This window comes from Saimiri boliviensis, chromosome 6 (genome assembly GCF_048565385.1).
Source record: "Saimiri boliviensis isolate mSaiBol1 chromosome 6, mSaiBol1.pri, whole genome shotgun sequence".
Taxonomy (NCBI): domain Eukaryota; kingdom Metazoa; phylum Chordata; class Mammalia; order Primates; family Cebidae; genus Saimiri; species Saimiri boliviensis.
In genome coordinates this window covers 52,294,204-52,317,187 of record NC_133454.1, presented here as the reverse complement: position 1 = coordinate 52,317,187, position 22,984 = coordinate 52,294,204, and the positions used below count along the sequence as shown (strand labels likewise).

General features: G+C 41.3%; 1 protein-coding gene across 2 annotated transcripts in view; it reads left to right on the top strand.

Moving 5' to 3' along the window:
• The window catches only part of BUD13 (BUD13 homolog), a 30,520-nt gene extending 15,730 nt beyond the window's left edge, over positions 1-14,790 (top strand). For both annotated transcript variants that reach the window (XM_039470883.2, XM_074400635.1), the window contains 4 exons: positions 354-492; positions 810-994; positions 1,556-1,637; positions 10,243-14,790. In XM_039470883.2, the coding sequence (XP_039326817.2) occupies positions 354-492; positions 810-994; positions 1,556-1,637; positions 10,243-10,336 (500 nt within the window). In that variant the 3' untranslated portion in view covers positions 10,337-14,790. The remainder of the gene's footprint in view (positions 1-353; positions 493-809; positions 995-1,555; positions 1,638-10,242) is intronic.
• Positions 14,791-22,984: the final 8,194 nt, after the last annotated feature.

Sequence of the window (22,984 nt, the reverse complement as noted above, 5' to 3'; positions counted from 1 at the left end):
TACCTGGTGGTGTGTGGCTATAATCCCACCTAATCAGGAGGCTGAGACAGGAAAATCGCTTGAACCTGGAAGGCGGAGGTTGCAGTGAGCCGAGATTGTGCCACTGCACTCCAACCTGAGAACCTGAGCAACAGAGCAAGACTTTGCCTCAAAAAAAAAAAAAGAAGAAGAAGAAAAGAAAAATGCCATTTCTCGGGCCCAGTGCCAATATGCACCTAAATGTTGGTAGGGACTACTTTGGTCTGGCTGCAAAAGTTCTTACCTAGCATTAGAATCCCAGGCGGTTGATTTGATCTCTTAGAATGTTGTTTTTGATTTTGATTCTGATATTTGAGTATAATTTTCCTTTGCAGCTGAATTTCAATATGCTGAAACTGTATTTCGAGATAAGTCTGGTCGTAAGAGGAATTTGAAACTCGAACGTTTAGAGCAAAGGAGGAAAGCAGAAAAGGACTCAGAGAGAGATGAGCTGTATGCCCAGTGGGGAAAAGGGTAAGGGAATGACCAAAAGGGTAAACAAAATGGCAGTGACTGGAACAAGTCATTTCTCTGCTCTTCTGACCACTCACTTTCTTATTATGCCTTCAGAGCTGTTATCAGTAATGGGAAATTTGGTGTGCGAATCTTCTTTGTAGGATGTTGATATATTCCACACTTCCAGTGGGTATTCTGGGAATTTTACCCTATTCAGTATTTGGCCTAGGCTACTAGAAAGAGGAGATTCTCCAAATTTAGCAGTATGGTCCATCTCATGTAGAAATGGAAATGTCATACAGGATAGCAAACACTCTTGGTTCATTTTTGCCCAGGCTTGCCCAGAGCCGGCAACAGCAACAGAATGTGGAGGATGCAATGAAAGAGATGCAGAAGCCTCTGGCCCGTTATATTGATGATGAAGACCTGGATAGGATGCTAAGAGAACAAGAAAGAGAGGGGGACCCCATGGCTAACTTCATCAAGAAGAATAAGGCCAAGGAGAACAAGAATAAGAAAGGTGGGACTTCTGGGAATCGTCAGAGTTGGAGGTGACTGTCAAGATTGAGAATCATTAGGGTGCTGATACATATCTATATGCAAGGAAGGATTTTCCAAATAATTTAAATTCATTGTGAGTTTACATTCAACTCAGTTGGTATTTCTATGTAAAAATTTTTCCGAGTGAGGTGCAGTGGCTCATGCTTGTAACCCTAGCACTTTAGGAGGCTGAGGTGGGTGGATCACCTGAGGTCAGGAGTTCGAGACCAGCCTGGCAAACATGGTAAAACCCTGTCTCTACTAAAAATACAAAAAAAAAAAAGAAAGAGGAAAGAAAAATTAGATGGGCGTGGTGGTGCATGCCTGTAATCCCAGCTACTTGGGAGGCTGAGACACGAGAATTGCTTGAACCAGGGAGGCAGAGGTTCCAGTGAGCCGAGATTGTGTCACTGCACTCCACCCTGGGCAACAGAATAAGACTCTTTCTCTAAAAAAAAAAAAAAAAAATTCCACATTGCCATCCAGCTTTGAATTAAATTATGTCATTAACTAAATACTTTTTTGTTACTCCTCTCATTAGTGAGACCTCGCTACAGTGGTCCAGCACCTCCTCCCAACAGATTTAATATCTGGCCTGGATATCGCTGGGATGGAGTGGACAGGTAAGCCTGAGTATTTCTTACATTTTTATTTTCTCTTCTACCTGACTGTAACCTTCCCTAACCACTATAAATTGCTCTACACTTCATTTCATTCCCTGCTTTAATCACAAGGTGAAAAATACACACTTTGCTTGCTTCTATTTCTGAGGTCCACAAATCCTATTTCTCATACTTAGAACACTCTTCCTTCTGTTTTCTTTTCAAAATTCTTTTTAAAACTCTGGACAAACAACTCAGGTGGTTCAGATAAGATACCCTTTGTTTTGGGCATTAGTTATTTTTAATGTTATTTTCTAAGGTTTAGAGGGGATGAATGATGAGTTGTAGTCTGGAGCCTTCTATATGATATATCTTTTAAAATGTAGTCTTTGAACCTTTATTCCCTTTATGGTCTTAGGAGGGAGTCACTTTTAATGTCTCACAGTCCTTACCACCTCATCTGTCTACCTACCAGCATCTGTACTCACATACTAACTTCCTGTCTGTTGGATGAGCTATATTTGCTTCCAACCAAAGTCAGTCCCTGTACTCACATATTAGATCCCATCTCCTCCTGCCTACTAAAGGACATTGTTTTAGTATCTAGCACAATAATTCTCAAACTTTTTAATCTCAGGGCCCTTTTACACTCTTTTTTTTTTTTTTTTTTTTTTTTTTGAGACAAAGTCTCACTCTGTCCCCCAGGCTGGAGTACAGTGGCATGATCTCGGCTCACTGCAACCTCCAGCTCCCAGGTTCAAGCAATTCTCTGCCTCAGCCTCCTGAGTAGCTGGGATTACAGGTACCTGCCACCGTGCCTGGCTAATTTTTGTATTTTAGTAGAGATGGGGTTTCACCATGTGGCCAGGCTGGTCTTAACTCCGGACCTCGTGATTCACCCACCTCAGCCTCCCAAAGTGCTGGGATTACAGGCGTGAGCCACCATGCCTGGCCACTCTTTTTTTTTTGTTGTTGTTTTTGAGCCAAAATCTTGCTCTGTTGCCCAGGCTGGAGTGCAGTGGTGTGATCTCCACCTCCTGGGTTCAAATGATTCTCATGCTTCAGCCACCCGAGTAGTTGGGATTACAGGCGTGCGTCATCGTATAGACCTAATTTTTGTATTTTTGGTGGAGACAGGGTTTTGCCACATTGGCCAGGCTGATCACAAATTACTGGCCTTGTATGATCTCTTGCCTCAGCTTCCCAAAGTATTGGGAATACAGGCTTGAGCCACCGTGCCCAGCCTACACTCTTAAAAATTACTATGACCGGCCGGGCGTGGTGGCTCAAGCCTGTAATCCCAGCACTTTGGGAGGCCGAGGCGGGTGGATCACGAGGTCAAGAGATCGAGACCATCCTGGTCAACATGGTGAAACCCCGTCTCTACTAAAAATACAAAAAATTAGCTGGGCATGGTGGTGCGTGCCTGTAATCCCAGCTACTCAGGAGGCTGAGGCAGGAGAATTGCCTGAACCCAGGAGGCGGAGGTTGCGGTGAGCCGAGATCGTGCCATTGTACTCCAGCCTGGGTAACAAGAGCAAAACTCCGTCTCAAAAAAAAAAAAAAAAAAAAAAAAAAATTACTATGACCTTAAAAAGCTTTCGTTTATGTGGATTATATATATTGATATTTACCATATTAGAAATTAAAACTCAGACATTTAAAAAGTGTTCATTCTAAAAAATAATTACATGTTAACATAATTACTGTATTTTTAAATGAAAAAGAATTATATTTTTCAAGTGAAAAAAAATAGAAGGGTGGCACTGATTTACATTTTTACAAATCTCATTAATGTCTGACTCAATAGTAGATATCTGTATATGTCTTTTGGTATGTTGTTCAGTTGAAGTATAGGAAGAAAATTTAGCTTCACACATAGGTAGTTAGAAAGAGAAGGCGTATTTCTCAGTGTTACACAGAAACTCAGCGAGTGCTGGTTTTTTAAAGGTTAGTTATGTGGAACCTGAAACCAGATCAAAGAACTTTTGTTACTGTTATATTAATATCTTTTATACTTTGGATCTTTTATCCATGCATGATTTTAACATCATGCCTTGGTCATTTGTAAAATATTGGTTTGCTGAGTTTTTCAGACCTTCCAAATGTTGACATATTTCCACTATACAATATCAGAAAATCACTTTTGTTATCATCACTTCTGGTCTCATCACAAAAGTCTTTAAATAATGGGAGGTTAAAGAGTTCACAGTTTTTCAAAATTATCACTGGCAACAAATATTGCCAGTTTTTTTTTTTCCCACTTAAAGCTTACTTTGTACAATAGCTTTTTTGTAGATTCCACCAGATTTTGTACCCAGAGGGCTAGAGGGTCATTTCATCTTTGCATACAGTTTTATTTCTTACCTCCCAATCTAGATGCTTTTTGTTCTTTTTCTTGCCCTGTTGCATTAGCTAGCACTTCAGTGCAGATGTTGAATAGAAGTTGTGAGAGCAGACGTCTTCGCTTTATTTCTAATCTCAGGAGGAAAACACTTACTTTTTTTTCCCTTAAATGTGTAGTAAGCTGTAGGTTTTTTTTGTAGATACCCGTTAATGAGTTAAAGTTCCCTTCTATTCCTTTTTTTGCTGAGTTTTGTTTTCAGGAATGTATGTTGGATTTTATTCAAAATATTTTCTAACTGTCCTTTTGGTTTATTCTTTGCTCCATGGGCTATTTAGGAGTACATTAATGCCAAATATTTGGACTTTTCTAGGTATCTTACTGCTGTTTACTTGTAATTTAATTCAATTTTTGTCAGATAATATACTCTGTAATGTTTTGATCTTTTGAAATTTGTTGTCCAGGGGTGATGGCTTACTCCAGTAATCCCAACACATTGGGAGCCCGAGGCAAGTGGATTGCTTGAGTGCAGGAGTTTAAGAACAGCCTGGGCAACATGGCAAAACTCTGTCTCTACAAAAAAAATACAAAAATTAGTCGGGCCTGGTGACACACGGGTAGTCCCAGCTACTCAGGAGGCTGAGGTGGGAGAATCACTGAGCCCAGGGAGGTCGAGGCTGCAATGTGCTGTGATTGCACCACTGCACTCCAGCCTGGATGACAGAGTGAGACCCTGTCTCAAAAAACAGCAGTAAAAATGAAATTTGTTAAGATGTGTTTTATGGCCCAGTATATTGTCTATCTTCTGAATGTTTCACTTGCACTTGAAAAGAACATATATTCTGTGGCTGTTTAAGGTAGTGTTTTATAAATGTCAGTGAGGTTAAGGTGATTAATAGTGTTTAGATCTTAGATCGCCTGTATTCTGTTTGTTTTGTCTTTGTATTTTTCTCTCAGTTATTATCAATTGTGAATTTTGTGTTTTGGGTGGTTTATTTTGTTTTTCAACTCCAAAATTTCCATTTAATAGCTTACATTTCTCTGCTGAGATTTCCCATCTGTTCGTTATGAGACATTTTCCTCATCTTGAAAATATTTATGATTTGCCATTGGTACTTTGAAGTCCTGTCTGCTAATTGCAGCATTGTGATTCACCACAGGATTGGTTTCTATTGACAACTTTTTCTTCAGAGTGTATTATATTTTCCTGTTTATTTACCTGTCTGGTCACTTTTAAAAATTGTTACTAAAATTGTTACTAGCCATCATAAATGATACACTGTAGAGATTTTGAGTTCTGTTACATTGTATTCCTCTTAAGTGTGTGGGTTTTTATTCTAGGAGGTAGTTAACATGGCTAAACTCCAAATTGTCTCCTTTGCAGTGGACCGCAGCTAAAATCTCTGCTCAGTTCTTTTAGTTTCTAGCTGCCATTTTTTTTATTGGCTGGATGGCATTTTCTCTGCACATGTGTTGTTTAACAGTTAGCCAAGGATTTGAGTAGAGTTTGTATGCAGAGTTTGAAGTTCATACCTTTTGTAGTTCCTTCTCTTCCAAAATTTCCCCCCTAATTTCCTAGCTGTTCTGTCCACTTTGTACTAATTCCTCAAGCTAGTAAGCCTGTGGGTTTCTGCCTTCGTGAGCTATGTTGTTTGGGAAGTTGCCCTTCAGCAAAAGGACTCACAGATTCTTTTCACATATACTTAGTCCGATTTATGCTTGCTTTTGGTCACTCTTCCACACCTTCAAATACTTTCATTTTAAAATTTTGTCTAGGTTTTATAATTGCTAATTGAGGATAGGTTAGTCTGCTCAGGTTACTCTGCAATGTGACTTCACCTCTCTACCTTATATGGGCCTAAGGCATTGTCTTCTGTCCCTCTGGGTGCCATCAAAATCCAACAGCCAGGTGTAGTGGCATATGTCTGTAGTACCAGCTACTTGGAGGCTGAGGCAGGAAGATCACTTGAAGCCAGGAGTTTGAGTCCAAGTTGAGCAACATAGTGAGACCCTATCTCTAGAATTTAAAAAAATGTAATGCTCTTCTTTCTGATGTTGGCAGATATGTATAGGATGACTCTAGTTTCTTATATTGGCAAATATCTTTAGGGTGGCTGTGGTTACAAGCTAGCTTACTAGTTCCATTTGCAATTCACTGTATGTAGGCTTTTTAGTAGAAGGAGGATTTTTCAGAATACTGATTTGCCATACATAGAGCCAGAAGTAGATCTTTTTATAGCACAAGCCTACAGATGTTCCCTGCTATTGAGTTTTTTTTTTTTTTTTAAATTTTTGGACCCAGAACTTAGAATTCTTCCTGACCTAGTTTTTTACTAGTGTTTAATTTGTTTTCATCTTTCTCAGTCACTTTTTTCTACTTCTTGTTCTTATTTTGTCCTGGATTTCTCCTCTTATTTCCCTTTGCCACCCTTGCTGTCTTTCTGTTGTTCATCTTTCATCATCTTTTCTAGTTTTGTCTCTTTTGGGCCCACTGCAAGGGAATATTTCCAGAACAGATATTTAGTATATTACAGTTGGAAAAACCTATAAGATAATTACCCAGCCCCTATTAATTAAAAGACAAACGGAGGCCCAATAAATAAGCAGTTTGCTTAGAGTCATGCAACTCCCCTGAGAAAGCTGGAATTAAAACTCAGTGTTCCTGATTCTCTGGTCCAAAGCTCTTTCCACTGTGAGTTCTCCTGCAGTTTGTTTTCTGATTCTGCTTAGGATTTGGTGTTTGTTATTCATACGTTCTTTGTATTATCATATTCACGTAAATCTCTCAAGACCTTATTTCCAAGGTAAAAACCAGTGGTTTCCTTGGTGCTTTGGAATACCATCCATGCTTCTAAGGTTGGAGAGGATGTCATTTATAATAAGCTTCCCTTCTTCTTCTTCTTCTTCTTTTTTTTTTTGAGACGGAATTTCGCTCGTCACTAAGCTGGAGTGCAGTGGCATGATCTTGGCTCACTGCAACTTCTACCTTCTGGGTTCAAGCCATTGTCCTGCCTCAGCCTCCCGAGTAGCTGAGATTACAGGTGTGTGCCATTATGCCCAGCTAATTTTTGTACTTTTAGTAGAGACAGAGTTTCACCATGTTGGCCACGCTGGTCTCAAACTCCTGACTTCAGGTGATCTACCTGCCTTGGCCTCCCAAAGTGCTGGGATTACAGATGTGAGCCACTGCGCCTGGCCAAACTTCCCTTCTTTTCTTTTATTTTAGATGGAGTCTCACTCTGTTGCCCAGGCTGGAGTGCAGTGGCGTGACCTCAGCTTACTGCAACCTCTGCCTCCCAGGTTCAAGCAATTCTTTGCCTCAGCCTCCTGAGTAGCTAGGATTACAGGTGCCCACCACCGTGCCTGGCTAATTTTTTTTTTTTTTTTGTATTTTTAGTAGAGAGAGGGTTTCACCATTTTGGCCAAGCTAGTCTTGAATTCATGACTTTGTGATCCACCTGCCTCGGCCTCCCAAGAGTGCTGGGATTACAGGTGTGAGCCACTGTGCCTGGCCACTTCCCTTGTTCTTAAAGCCTCCATTATTCACTTTGCTCATCCCTTAAGGGAAAGTCTTAGCATATATGTTATAAGTGTAAGCAGCTAGGTACTAGGTACTAGGGATTCCACAATTAATGAGAGACAACCCCTGAGCCCAGGAGCTCACTTTCAATCTAGAATAGAAGACAGACAATTTCAGTGCTGTTTGGTTAGTATTACTATAGAAGATTTTCAATACGTTTTGGGAGCACAAAGGAAGAGTAAGTTGACCCTTATGAGGATGTGATCAGGGAGTGCTTCCTAATGGATGAAATGTGGGAGCTGAGTTTTAAGGGATGTCAGTAACCAGCCAAGATAAGAAGGAAAGGAAAGATGTTAAAGGAAGAGGATCCTGTAAGTGCAGAGTCAACACTGTGAGACACTATGGTGTTACCAGGTGATGGGGGTCCATAACCAGTTTGCTGTTGTTAGATAGCATAAAGTGAGGGATGGATGAGAGAGGTAGGCAAGACCCTGATCACAGAAGGCCTTGGAAGCCTTTCTGAGGAGCTTAGTCTTTACCGTAGAGGCAAAGGGGAGCCATGGAAGGATTAAAAACAGCTCTGTATTTTAGATAGACAAATCATTATAACAGTAATGTGAAGGATTAGAAAGGTACAAGATTGGAAGTAGAGCAGATACAAGGCTTTTTCCGTAGCTCAGGCTAAAGGTAATGAATATCTAAACTATGACCTTCAGGCAGTGGTAGTAAGGATGGTTAGTAAGAGAATAGGAAGTGGGGATGTGGTTAGGAGTGAGCTGGTGGGACCTGTTTATTGATTTGGGGAGGAAGAAGGAGGAGTCACTGGATTTGACTACAAGGGATGTCATTGATGACCTGAAAGGGCTAGTTCCCTGGTATAGTGAAACAAAGGCCAGGTTCTAATGTATTAAGGAGTGAATGAAAAGATGAGTTCGGGTCCTTTGTAGGGACATGGATGAACCTGGAAACCATCATCCTCAGCAAACTGACAGAGCAGAAAATCAAACACCGCATGTTCTCACTCATAGGCTGGTGTTGAACAATGAGAACACATGGACACAGGGAGGGGAGCACTACACACTGGGGTCTGTTGGGGGGAAATGGGGGAGGGATGGGGGGTGGGGAGGTGGGGAGAGATAGCATGGGGAGAAATGCTAGATATAGGTGAAGGGGAGGAAGGCAGCAAATCATACTGCTGTGTGTGTACCTATGCAACAATCTTGCATGTTCTTCACATGTACCCCAAAACCTAAAATGCAATAAAAAGAAAAGAAAAGTGAGGAAACAAATAGTGAATGCAGGCTCTTTCAAGAAGTTTAGATAAGAAGACCAAGAGAATGCATGGTAATTAGAAGGAATTTGAGGTCCCTCACTACCTTCTTGAAATTCACCCTGTATTGTTTTCCATGACACCCTTCTCCTGGTTCTTTTCTCTGATACTTCTTGGCCACCTTTGGAAGCTTGTCTTCCTCTGTGAGCCTCTTAAATCTTTCCCAGGGCTCCGCCCCTAACCTTTAGCTATTCTTATTCTATGGACTCCCTCTGGCTGATTCTTACCTAGTCATGTTTTCAACTATGACCTATGTGTACATGATTTCCAAATCAGTATTTGCATCTTGGTTTGGTGTATTTAGCTCTGTGTTGGATTTTTCTATTGATATAGACTTGAGAGATTTCAAATGCATTGTATTCAAAGCTGAACTCATCAGCTTCTCTTACTGTAAGTCTGCTCCTACACTTGTGCTTTCTAACTTACCTCCTTCTTTGTCCTTGTGTACCTGATCCATAGTCCTACTAATTAGTCTTACTAATTTTGCCTCCTGTGTCTTCTCTCTTCTGCCCCCCTTTATCATTGCCTTTATCATCTGTTGCCTGGACCATTGCAGTGATTTTCCTGCCCCAGATCCCCTCCAGAGTGATCTCTTTGAAATGCAGCATCAGTTCTTACTTTAAACCCATCCTTTCTGGATGAAATCTAAGCTTTACACCATGGCCTATAAAGCTCATTATGCATTGGCCTCTGCCTACCTTTCCAACTTTGACTCATAGCTGTTTCCTTTGTCATACTATGGCTCCAGCCATCCCAGTTGCCTTTGGTTTATTGCACATACCAGGCTATTTCTTACTTCTGTGCCTTTGTTCTTGTTACTCATTCTGTTCCGAAATGACCTCCAGACTCTTCTGAACCTCCCCATCCCCAGCACTGTAGTTAACACAAAGCCTTTACTGATCATTCTTGCCCAACCCTCATGTGACCTTTTCATCATACCCCCATAAACTGATTAAGATACCCATTCTGTTTCCATGATACCCCATGCGTATTTCTACCAGAGTTTATGTGGTTCTTTTATTTGTTTAAATGTCTCTCTCTTCCACTAGTCTGGGAGTTCATCAGGACAAGTGCTGTGTCATGCTTATTTTCATGCAATGCCTACCACAGTACCTAGTATATATCAAAATTCAATAAATGTTTGTGTAATGAGTGGATAAAATACAAGATGTGGACATCCACTGAGAGACAGCTGGGCTTTTAGAGAGTGGCAAATGTTTGAAATAGCTGTCAGACTGGGAGAAGGGTCTGAACAAGGACTAAGAAAAGGATGAATGATATATTTTGTACCTTTGATTCTATTGCATATGCCTTAATTATTTTCATATGACTCCTTTTCTCCCTTCTCATTATATTGTGAACTCTTCCCTTTCTTACAAAATAAATGTCCATTTAGGGTTCTGGCTGAATAGTATGTCTCTTTTGATTGCAGATCCAATGGATTTGAACAGAAGCGCTTTGCCAGGCTTGCCAGCAAGAAAGCAGTGGAGGAACTTGCCTACAAATGGAGTGTTGAGGATATGTAACTTTCCTGAGGCTGTGGGGGTGGCAGGGCTGTGGTAGTGGGCATAGGCAGTGAGATATCCAGAGGTAACAGTTGTCTGTGGTAATAATTGGAGCCCACACAGACCAGAAACTTGTTGAATGCCAGTTTTGACCACAGAAGAGTATTTGAGACCTGATGTTTGGACTGAGGTACCTGTACTTCCTGGGTGTGACAGCACCGGCTATTGCTGGCTTTCAGAAGAAGCATTGATTTCTCAGTGTACCAGGGTTTGTTCTTGGTTAAGGTTTTTCTTTTTTAAATAAACATACATTTATTTTTTTAAAATTATTTTCCTTACTGGGTATTCTGTTTTGGGAAGAATACAGGCTAATAATGAACCCCTGGGGATTTGGGGGGTGATGGTTGAATTTTTTATTGATCTAGAAAGCAATGTGAGTAAAAACTTCTTAGTGATAGATACGTCCTCTGAGAAAAGAGGAATTAGTACTAAACTAGATTTAGGAATAGACACGTGGGTATTTGAAGATGTAGTGCATGGCAACGGTAGCATCACAAGTTAGTAGGGAAGAGATGGATAATAGTGCTCCGAAAATTGGCTTATTATATGGACAAAAATAAAGTTGAATCTTCATACCATATAAAACAAAAATCCCAAAGTGATTAAAGACCTAAATGAAAGATAACGTGATACAGCTAGTAGAAAAAAATGGCAAATGTTTTTGTGACCTTGGGGTAAAGATAAATTTCTTAAATAAGATCCCAAAGCACAAGGCATAAGAGTTGATAGCTTTGATTACTTTGTAATTAAACGTTTCTATTTGGCAAAGCATCCCATAGTCAAAGCTAAAGATGGGTATGGATTAGGAGAAAATATTTGCAGTGTCTAAAACTGACAAGGATTGCATATATAAGGGATAGAATATAGAAAGAGCTTCTGTAACTCATGAAGAAAAAGACAATGAAATAAAAATATGTGAAAATATGAATAGGGAAAATCTAAAGAGAAAACCAGAGTGGCTCATAAGTATATTACCTCACTAGTAATTAGAGATACGCTAATTAAAACACTGACTTTCTACCTTACATCTTAGTTTGCAAAAATAAGCAAGAGACGGATCTGATGGGGAATCAGAACTCACGGAATATTTCTTTCTCTTTCTCTTTCTATCTCTCTTTTCTCTTTCTCCCGTTTCTCTTTTCTTTTTTTGAGACAGAGTCTCACTCTGTTGCTAGGCTAGAGCTCAGTGGTGCCTCCGCTTCCCAGGTTCAGGCAATCCTCCCACCTCAGCCTCCTGAGTAGCCAGGACTATAGGCATTTGCTACACATTTTTTGTTTATAGTAGAGATGGGGTTTCACCATGTTGGCCAGGCTGGTCTCGAGCTCCTGACCTCAGGTGATCTGTCTGCCTTGCCCTCCCAAAATGCTGCGGTTACAAGCATGAACCACTGCGCCTGGCTACATGGAATATTTCAGCTGGTGTATTTATTTTGGAGACCAAATGGATGAAACTTACTGAAATTAAGTAGTATCTAGGGAGCGATATGCAGTTTTTAATAGTGTGGCTCTGGAGCTGTACTTCCTGAATTTGAATCCCAGCTATGTCATTTGCTAGATGTTTGACTTTTGCTAAGCCAGTTAACTTCTTTGTGCCTTAGTTTCTTCATCTGTGAAATAGGCATAATAGCACTTACCTCATAGGTTTATTGTAATCTTAGAACAATGCCTGGCACACAGTAGTGTCACAAAATTATTAGCTGTTATTATTGCTGTAATCATTATCATCAAGTGGGGCAGCCAGCTTTCAAGATGGGCCCCAATGATCCCTGCTCTCTGGTATATAAACCCTTGTATAGTCCTCTCCCACAATAAATAAGGTTGACCTGTGTAACCATTTCTAGTACTAAGAGGTACTAGAAATGTGTGACTTATGAAGGTAGGTCATTAATGGCACTGAAACATCTGCCTTGTGCTATCTTGGATCCTTGCTCTGGAAGATGCCAGCTTCCATATTGTAAGGCTCAAGCAGCCCTCTGGAGAGGCCCAGGTGGAGAGGCACTGAGGCCTCTCACCAACAGCCAGCACCAAATTGCTGACTGTAGGAGTAAATCACCTTGGAAGTGGATCTGCCAGCTGTACTCAGGCCTTCAGGGGCTTGCAGCCCTGATCAGCAACCTCATGAGAGATCCTGACCCAGAACACCCAGCTTCAGATTCTTGAACCTAAGAAACTCTGAGATAATAAATGTTTAGTATTTTGTAAAAACAGCTTTATTGAGATACAATTTACATGTTATACAGTTCACCCACTTAAGGTATATGATTTAGTGGTTTGTAGTATATCACAGAGTTGTACAACCATCACAATTTTTAAACATTTTTATCATTTTGTGGATACAAGAAACCTTGTACCCATTAGTGGTCACTCCTCACTTTCCCCTAACTTCTCCAGCTTTAGGCAAATGCTAATCTACTTTCTGTCTCTGTAGTGTGTCTATTTTGGACTTTCATATACTAATAAGATATAAATGGGGCTATCATGTTTGGCCTTTTGTATCTGGTTTTTTGTGCTTAGCATAATGTTTTCATGGTTCATCCATGTTGTAGCATGCATCAGCACTTCATTCCTTTTTATGGCTGAATAATATTCCCGTGTGCAGATATACCACATTTATGCATCATTTGGTGGACATTCAAGTTGTTTCCACTTCTGGGGTATTAGGAATAATGCTGCTGTAGACAATCCATGTATAAGTTTTTGTATGGATGTATATTTTCCTTTTTCTTGGTTATATTCCTAGGAGTAGAATTGCTGAGTCATATGTAACCCCATGTTTAACTTTTTGAGGAACTGTCAAACTTATTCCAAAGGAATGTATGCACATTCCAGTTTCTCCACATGCTTACCAACACTTATTTGTCTTTTTGATTATAGACATCCTAGTGGGTGGGAGATGGTATATCTCATTAAAGTTTTGATTTGCATTTTTCTGGTGGCTAGTGATGTTGAGCATCTTTATGTATCTTTTGAAGAAATCTTTATTCAAATATTTTGCCCATTTTTCATTTGGTTTATTGGTTATATATACACATACACAAGCACACTCTTATGTAAAGTGTTCTTTATATATATCTTGATTATAAATCCTTTGCTAGATATGTGATTTGTAAATAGTTTCCTCATTCCATGAGTTGTTATTGTTTTAAGCTGCTAAAGCATTTAGGGAAGGTAATTTGCATTTAGGATAGGTAAGCAACAGCAGTTGCAGTTTATAACCGTAACAATTGTTATAAAGCAACAGATAACTAATACTTTAAATGTGTACATACTTCAAAGTAGTTTCACTCCTGACTATATCCTTCAGAGAAATCTGGATAAGTCCTTGAGGAGTAGATACAAGGATGTTTTTCTATGTATAGTTTGGGTGGCAAGAATTTGGAAACAACTCAGATGTCCATCACTAAGGAAATTGATAAGTAAAATCTGGTATATACATATAATGGAGTATTTTTTTAAGTCAAATGCAAGCTGTTTGGAATTTAGTGAAATGATAGACTCCAAATGAAAAAAATAAGAATGAAATTTACAGCAAAAATCAGCTATATAAACACACAAAGTGACATTATTTTATAAGGAGGATAATCAGTAGAATAGGGTTTGTGGGAGGGAATAGAATGAGACTAGAATGGAGAATGAAGAGGGGAAAGGGAAGCAGAGACGGCTCTGCATGGATGAAAGTGATAGTGTGTCATGAACTCAGGCCTATGAGCAACTCAGTTCTGTGCACCTGAAGCCCTAAGTGCAGCTCCAGAAGCAAGGTCTTGTTTCATTTAACTGACATTTAGTACCCATATTAGGGTAGACTAAACTGCTAAAGCAGACTCCAAGTAGACGGTCCCCCCGCTCACTCATGTAATATCCAGGTCATTTCAGGTTGAGAAAATAGGAGTGGGATACTCTGTAGTTGTTTAGGGATGCCAACTTCACTATGGCTTTCAAGGTTGCATTGGGCATTACCATGTTAGTGAGTTGAGCAGAATTCGAAGGATTGCTTGGCAGATGTTACGGGCCAGCTCTAGAAGTAGTACACACTTCTCATATTCTGTTGGTAAGGCTCCCTAGTTGCAAGACTCCCTCTTAAGGCAAAGGAGCCTGAGGAATATAATATGCATCAGCAAGAAGGGACAAATGGATGTCGTTGGACACATGTTATCTTTGCCACATTATGCACTTCTCAGACTCCTGAAGAAAGGCTGTCCATCCCCCAGCCATTTAAGAAATATGTGAATTTTGAAATAGTTTTGAGACTGAAAATCCCAAAGGGACTCCATTTTCTAAGTGGAGAGTATCAGCAGGGGTCACTACCAAGTTAGGGATGTCTCTTCCCTAACTCTGGCCAGTGATTGTCAAAGAAGGACTTAGGTAGGGAGATAAAAGTTAAACTGGAATTTTGTCTAGAGTCAGTATTTATGAGATGGAAGTACTTCTAAATAAATTTTATTTAAATAAATAGAATTTTATTAAATATATTGAATTATATTTAATTTATTAATTAGTATTTATATAAATTTTATATTAAAATATGTTATACTAAATTTTCATATTTATATAAAATTTTATTATTTATATTAAATTATATTTAATGTATTAAATAGTGTTTATAATATATAAATTTTATATTAAAATATTTTATATTAAAATTTTATATTTATATAAAATTTTATTAAATATTTATATTAAATTATATTTAATGTATTAAATAGTGTTTATAATATAAATTTTATATTAAAATATTTAATTTTATATTAAAATTTCATATTTATATAAAATTTTATTAAATATATTAAATTATATTTAATGTATAAAATAATTCTTTATATTAAATATAACATTAAATATTTATTAAATAAATAAAATTTATTTTTATAGTTCAAGTCTTGCTCTGCTGCCTAGGCTGGAGTGCTATGGCATGCTCATTGCAACCTCAAACTTGTGGGCTAAGTGATGCTGCTGTCTCACCTTCCCAAGGTGGCAGAGGAGGCATGCAACTCCTAGCCCATTGTCACACCCCTTCTGCACAGCTAGGTTTTGTTTCCATATGGGTTTGGGTTTTAACTTCATTTGACCCCACACCGTTTCTTAGGAACACCTCACTCTAAGAGGCTCAGAGGCTTTAGAAATCTGAAATCACTTTTTTCCCCTTAACAAAGGAATGTATTATTTATTTTTAAGCAGAGACTGAGGTGTAGGGGAAGCAGCTAGATTCTATTCCAGGTGAGCAATGTGTTTATTTAGTAGGCATTAGTGAACAATTTAAAACTCCACTCTCTTCAGTTTCTGTACCTTTAAGTGTGAGAACACACAGCCCATCTTGTAGGGCAGAGATCCCAAGCCTGTCCGGCCACTAGCTGATTGTCATTTCCTAGGCTGTCTGCTAGAGGGCAGTGTGATATGCCTTTTCTAGGCTGGTCAAAGCAGGGCCCTGGGTCCATACACACTTCATAATAATAGGCCTTAGGTCTAGAACTTAATCCTGTTTCCAATATAGAAAAGATTTTCAAGAGAGAGACTTAGTATTTAGGTTTTGATCAGACTCTCCCTTACTTGAGCTTTGGAAACTTTTCTCTACATGGAAGATTTTTTTTTCCTTTTAATCAAATCACACTCTCTTGCTCTCCTTTCTTTCTTATGCCTTCTCCACTTCCAAGTTTAGACTTAAGAAGCCATGAGCAATGTGAAAAATCTCTGAATTGTACACTTTCAAACGGTGAACCTTATGGTGCAATATTTGTATCTGAATTCAAAAATATTAGACCAGGCTTGGTAGTACATTCCTGTAATTCCAGCTACTCAGGAGGTCAAGGTGGAAGGATCACTTAAGCACAGGAGTTCAGGACCAGCCTGGACAATGAAACCCCATCTCAATGAAATAAATAAAATTTTTTTAAAAATGTAAAAACAACTACTGAGCAGACACTCTGCCTCAGATAGAATATAATAGTAGTAGTAATAGACTGAAATGACCCAGTCTGTCCTTTGTATCTGAATGATTACAATTTGATGCTGTTGATCTTGGCTTTACACAGCTTCACCCTTTCAGAAAACAAGGGCATGTAGGCAATCTTGGTGGTAGGTTGATACTCAGGCGGTACCTGTGAGCCCAGCCCATGTGAGGGGACAGAGAGCAGTCAGGCGAAAAAGGTGTTAGTCTTTCTCTGCATATCACATCCAGCACCCTCTGTCAGCAAAGGAATTACAAGGTATGTGACTTTATCCTGCCACATGTGAAAATGCAATCTCACGCCTGTAATCCCAGCACTTTGGGAGGCCAAGGCGGGTGGATCACCTGAGGTCAGGAGTTCAAGACCAGCCTGGCCAACATGGTGAAATCCTGTCTCTACTAAAAATACAAAAAATTAGCCACGCATGGTTGTGGGTGCCTGTAATCTCAGCTACTCGGAAGGCTGAGGCAGGGAGAATCGCTTGAACCTGGGAGGTGGAGGTTGCAGTGAGCTGAGATCGGGCCACTGTACTTCAGCCTGAGCAACAGAGCAAGACTCCATCTCCAAAAAAAGGGCAATCTCTAGTGCTTAGTAAACAGGGCCCGTTTTCTTTATTTTCCCTTTCTTTTATTAGGAGAGGAAATATTTGTGCCAACAGGTTAACTTGCTCAAAATCTCTCTGAGTTGGGAAAGAGTCAGAATTTAAAGAACAGATTTCTCTCCCTGCAGTTGTCACCTCTACCTATCTTTACCCCAGTTGCAAGGTAAGAGGTGAGGGGGCAGTCTAAGGGATTGTTTCCTGCCCAGAGCAGTTCATAGCCTCTGCAAGGAGGTCCATAGCATAGTTGAGGCTAGTTCCCCAGTCCTGGAAGAATTGCTTGCTGGTAGTTTCAGTTTGGAACCTGGCTTTGAAGAAGATCTCAAGTGTGTTAGAAGGGCATTCGCCCTTGACTCTTTTTACCAGGGGCTTGGGAGGTGGTAGACGAGACCTCTGGGAGGAGAGGAATGCCTGCCTGGGAAAATAATTATCATTTTAATTGCTCTCTTTCACTAAGAACTTACTGTGTGTCAAACATGTATGTTTAGTGCATACTTACATTACCTCTGTTGTCAGGGAGAGATCAGTCTGCGAATAGTTGCAGATTAGGGAAAGCCACATTTCTGGGTCTCCCAAGAAAAGGGGGGTTGGGATATCCCGGCAGGATAAATTCCTCCTTGTTGTCCCCCATATACCCTGAAGTAACAGTTAGGACCTTCATGCTGATTGCTTGTTGACAGAGAGCTTGGGCACCTTACCCTGGTCACTGTGTCCCTATCAAGCCTGGCAGTGCTGTTCCCACCCAGGATGGCCGTCTCCTGCTTTGGCTGGCTCAGCTCTTGATGCGGATAAGTAGTGGGCTCCTAACCTGGGACAGTTTCCTTTTTCCACGAGCTGGATATATTTGCTGCATGGGGGAAAAAATAATGCTGCAGGATGGAGCCATGCGAAGGGGCTTCAGGCAGTATTTAACATCTCCTGGGGCTATTTCCTCCTGTGCTTCCAACTGCTGAAAAGCAGCTGCCTTCTGCTCCTTGCCCTAGTGGGAAGTTCAGTTTGTTCAGGGGTCCTTCTGACCTTCCCTTTATTAATGGGGCTTTGTAGGGGAAGCCAGTGGTGGTAAGTCTCCTAGTGAGAGGTCATCAAACACTAGTCAGTGTTACCTCCTATCAAGTTACTTAACTTCTCTAAGCCGCAATTTTCTTATTTGTAAAATCAGGATAATACATTATTTTCTGGCTATTGAGAAGATCTGAAATAAAGTTTTCTAGCATAGTGTCTGGCATGTAGCAGGTGCTTAATAAATAGTATCTTCTCTTAAAATAGATACTTAAAGAGCATATCTGCTGCCTCAGTGGCACATGTCCTAGTCTCTGTTGAACCCTCTCTTGCCTCATTCCTGGCCTTATCTGCACACCAGGGTCACTGTTCTCTGGCAGTGTTTGGAGAGCCAGTGTCTTGTTGGCTGGGGTTCAGGGATGTGCTATCTGAAGAAGAGTAGTCCAACAGGTGAGGTCTCCTGTCTCCTGGAGAGGGGGTGTCTAGAGTCAGGGGAGAAGTGATTGGCCTGTTCCAGTTATTCTTGCCTATCTCATGGCAGCCTTCTATAAGCCATTGTCCCCTGTAAGTGGTGTCCAGATAGGACCCAGTTTGAATTTATTTGAAGCTGGGTACATGAGAACTAGTGGTGGGGATGGGGTGGGGTGGGGAGTTCTCTGCATTTAACATTTAAGGGCATGTCGCTTAAAGTGACATCAAAAGCAGTTTTCACTGGCATTTCATGTTTGTTTGGTTTTTTCTTTTGGCTTTGAGGGAAGTGCTGGTTGGGGGCAGGGTGGCTTATGATGAAGATGGTCAAGGGTGGACCCCTGCCTAGGTGGGTGGAACTCCATATAGGAAAACACATTACCCTCAGGCTTGGTGCGGTTGCCATGGTATCCGTGTCTTCTAAGGGGCAGGAAAAAGAACAGTCTAGGAGCACAAGACGAATAGAATTGAGTAAGGGATTTTGTTCTCTTTCTGCTTCCAAAGCTGCAAGGCTGTATCCGTGAGACCTTGAAGAGGTACCCCCAGTTCCTCAGCGGGAGGGAAGAAGGTTGGCCGTCCGAATTGGCTGTGCTTTGACACAAGTAAAACTCTTGACTTAGCCTTCAAAGTTCAAGGGTGAGATATTGCAAGAGGATGGGCCGCTTTTTGGCTTGTTAAGAAAGTCACATTTTTGGTCTGTATGAAGTGGAGGAGGCAGAGTGGGTGAGGTGTGTGGAAGTCCTGTGAGATGGAGAAAGCAGGCTGCCAGGGGCCATTTTACTTGTGGTTGATGAGGAGAAGCTGTGGTCATAGCGGGGAGCAGGTAGTGAGAATTCTGTGGGGAGGGCTCTGGCTGAACCACTGAGGTCTGAGCAGGGCCCAGGACAGGAAGCATCCTGTGTTCTCTGCCTATCTGCCCTGCATTAGAGGGAGGGAAGCAGACAGCAGGAGTTCTGGAGACAGGGAAGGGAGCGAGAGGGCTTTTGGGGTATTAATCACTTGAATAATGTACATAGCGCCCATTAGGTTTTTTCTTATCATTCACCCCCTCCACCCTCTCACCCTTCCAAATCTCCGTTATCTCTCATTCCACACTCTACGTCCATGTGTACACATTATTATTATTATTTTTTGAGACGGTGCCCTGCTCAGTCACCCAGGCTGGGGTAAAATGATGTGATCTTGGCTCATTGCATCCTTTACCTCCTGGGTTCAAGCAATTCTCTTGCCTCAGGCTCCCGAATAGCTGGGATTACAGGCAAACACTACCATGACTGGCTATTTTTTTTCTATGTATTTTTAGTAGAGATGGGGTTTTGCCATGTTGACCAGGCTGGTCTTGAACTCCTGACCTCAGGTGATCCATCCACCTTGGCCTCCCAAAGTGCTGGAATTACAGATATGAGCCACCGCGCCTAGCATGTACACATTATTTAGCCCCCACTTACAAGTGAGGACATGCAATATATGTTTTTCTGTGTCTGACTTGTTTCACTTAAGATAATGGCTTCCAGTTTGCTGCAGAAGACCGTGATTTCATTCTTTTTTCATGGCCAAATTGTATTCCACTGTGTATATATACTACATTTTCTTTATCCAGTCATCCATTGACGGCCACTTAGGTTGAGGTTGATTCCGTATTTTTGCTATTATGAACAGTGCTGATAGACATATGAGCACACGCAGAAGGTTTAATGGCATTCGTGGACGTCTCTCCTAAAGGGCCTCTTCCCTCTCCTCTACCCCAAGTTCAACAGCAGAACCAAGCATGACAATCTGTGCCAGAGGCTGACACCAGATGGGGAGGCAGGAGGAAAAGGATGCAGGACCCTAGGAGAGCACTGAGGTGGTCTGTGGGGAGGGTCTAGAGGGAGGCCTGTATTTTACCTTGGAGGGTGCTCTCAAAGTGGGTTCTGAGAGTCACAGGGAGGGTTGAGGGACAGACTGAATAGGCAGAGGAATGGTTGCTAAGTTTCTGCCGTCCTGTGGTGGTAGATTGGTGTGGGTTGGAATGCGTCACATGAACCTGGAGCAAGGACAGATGGAACCGTCTCCGGGATTCATTGTGATCTAAGGACTGACAGGAAGGTATTTCCCTCTTCACTGGACTGCCTCCTTATGTTCAGGAAGTAGAGTCATAGTTATGTTGCCATTAAAAGAAAGCTGTTGGGCCTGTCTGACTTTTATTTTTCCAGTTTCTTCAACCATCCTTTTTAATGCATGATTTTGAGTCTCACACTGACTTCTCTGAATTCATTCCAGTTGGAGTGAGCTGGACCATCCTGCTCAAAGTGTGCTGATCAGAGTACAATAGGTATCACTTCCCTCAGTGTAGACATTATGTATGGGTGTGTATGTGTGTGTGCATATATACTGTAACTTCAAAGTCCTGGGCTCAGGGATCCTTCTTACTTCAGCCTCCTGAGTAGCTGGGACTACAGGTCTGTACCACCATACCTGGCTAAATTTTAAATTTTTTGTAGAGACAGGATCTCGCTATGTTGCCCAGGCTGGTCAGGAACTCCTGGGCTCAAGTGATCCTCCTGCCTCAGCCTCCCAAAGTATTTGGATTACAGGCAAGAACCACTGCACTCAGCTAGATATTCTATTTTATTTTATTACTTAAGTTTTTTTAGTGGTTTGAGGAGTGGAAAGTTTAATTGAAGAAAGCATAGAGGAGAGCAGCTCCTTGCGAAAGAGAGAGAGATATCCAAAAAAAGCCTATTCTATTTTAATCAGTGTGTTAAAGATTGAATTCGCTTTCTTTTTCTTTTTCTTTCTTTCTTTCTTTCTTTTTCTTTCTTTCTTTCCTTCTTTCTTTCTTTTTCTTTCTTCCTTTTTCTTTCTCTTTCTTTCTTTCCTTCTTTCTTTCTTCTCTCTCTCTCTCTCTCTCTCTCTCTTTTTCTTTCTTTCTGACAGAGTCTCACTCTTGTCGCCCAGACTGGAGTGCAATCATGCGACCTCAGCTCACGGCAACCTCCACCACCCAGGTTCAAGCCATTCTCCTGCCTCAGCCTCCCTAGTAGCTGGGATTACAGGCGCCTGCCTCCATGCTCGGCTAATTTTTGTCTTTTTTATTAGAGACGGGGTTTCTACATGTTGACCAGGCTGGTCTTGAACTCCTGACCTCGGGTGATCCACCAGCCTCAGCCTCCCAAAATGCTGGGATTACAGTCATGAGCCACTGCATCCCGCCTGGATCAGTTTTCATGGTGACCACATGACACCACGGACTATCCCTGCCCTAACTATTGTCAGAAGCTCCTGTGTCTCCTTTACACATATCATGAGAGAGGAGATGGAGCCGTGCTGCACCCATCTCTTATTTGTGCACTTGGTGTTTGGACTCAGTATTGTTGCCTTTAGCCTCTAGAAATCCTGCCTTCTTGTTCTTTTATGCTTTTTCAGCATGAAAGTGGTAGGATGCTGAGCCTTGTCCTGGCTTTTCTTGTTGTAGGAGAGGAGGAGACTGGAATAGGGGTTACTTGGGCCCAGTTATGCTCTCGAGGCTCAGATAAGACCGGCAAACATGGCCTCATGCTGGAGAGGACTTAGTTTCTGAGTCAATTTGATATGAATTAAAGAGAAAGTGTGGGCTGGGTACAGTGGCTCATGCCTGTAATCCTAGCATTTTGGGAGGCCAGCGTGGGCAGATTGCTTGAGCCCAGGAGTTTGAGACTAGCCTGGGTGACATAAGGAGACCTTGTCTCTATAAAAAATCAAAAAATTAGCTGGGCGTGGTGGCAGCCACCTGTAGTCCCAGCTACTTGAGAGGCTGAGGTGGAAGGATCACTCAAGTCTGGGAGGTTGAGGCTGCAGGGACCTGTGATTGAGCTACTGCCCTCCAGCCAGGGTGACAGAGTGAGACTCTGTCTCAAAAAAAAAAAAAAAAAATTGTTGGCAAAGACAAAGCTGCTATTGAAGCACTCATCTGAGGTGCTAGGAGCACCCCAGGCTTTGTGGCAGGGGCTAGAAGGGCCCTGACTGCCCAGTTATACTTAAGAACTCAGAATTGGAACTCTTGCTACTGGGCCCAGGGCAGGATCTGCTTCACAATTCAGCCATTCTCTGAGTTTTCATGGCACTTTGAGGACAGCATTTATCATGCCATTTTGTGCTTTGGGAGTTCCTATGGACGGGAACTGTTTCTTATTCATTTTCAAATCCCTAGCTCCTAACCCAAGGCATGACACCTCAGAACTAATAGCTGTCATTTATTAAGTACCGACTGAGGCACTAAAAACAGGTACTCTCCATATATTAATCTCATGGTGACCCAACAAGGTTAATGCTAATATTTCCATTTTTTAGGTGAAGAAACTGAGGCTAAGGACCACAGATCTACCAAAGCTTCTGCTCTTTCTTCGAATGAATGAGTGAGTCTGGAGTGATTGCTCTGAGTGAGAGTAGGCCAGAGTGGGTTCAGGTCATTCAGTAGCCCCCACAGAACTTGTTCATGGAGGTCTTTAATCAGCTATGCTAATTGATTGTCATGTCTGCAATATCAGATGCATGCTTAATTAGCACATGAACTCTCCTGTCAGATATTCCTGGAGGGGCTTTGCCAGCCAACCCAGGCCCAGCCATAGGAGTCTGCTGCTT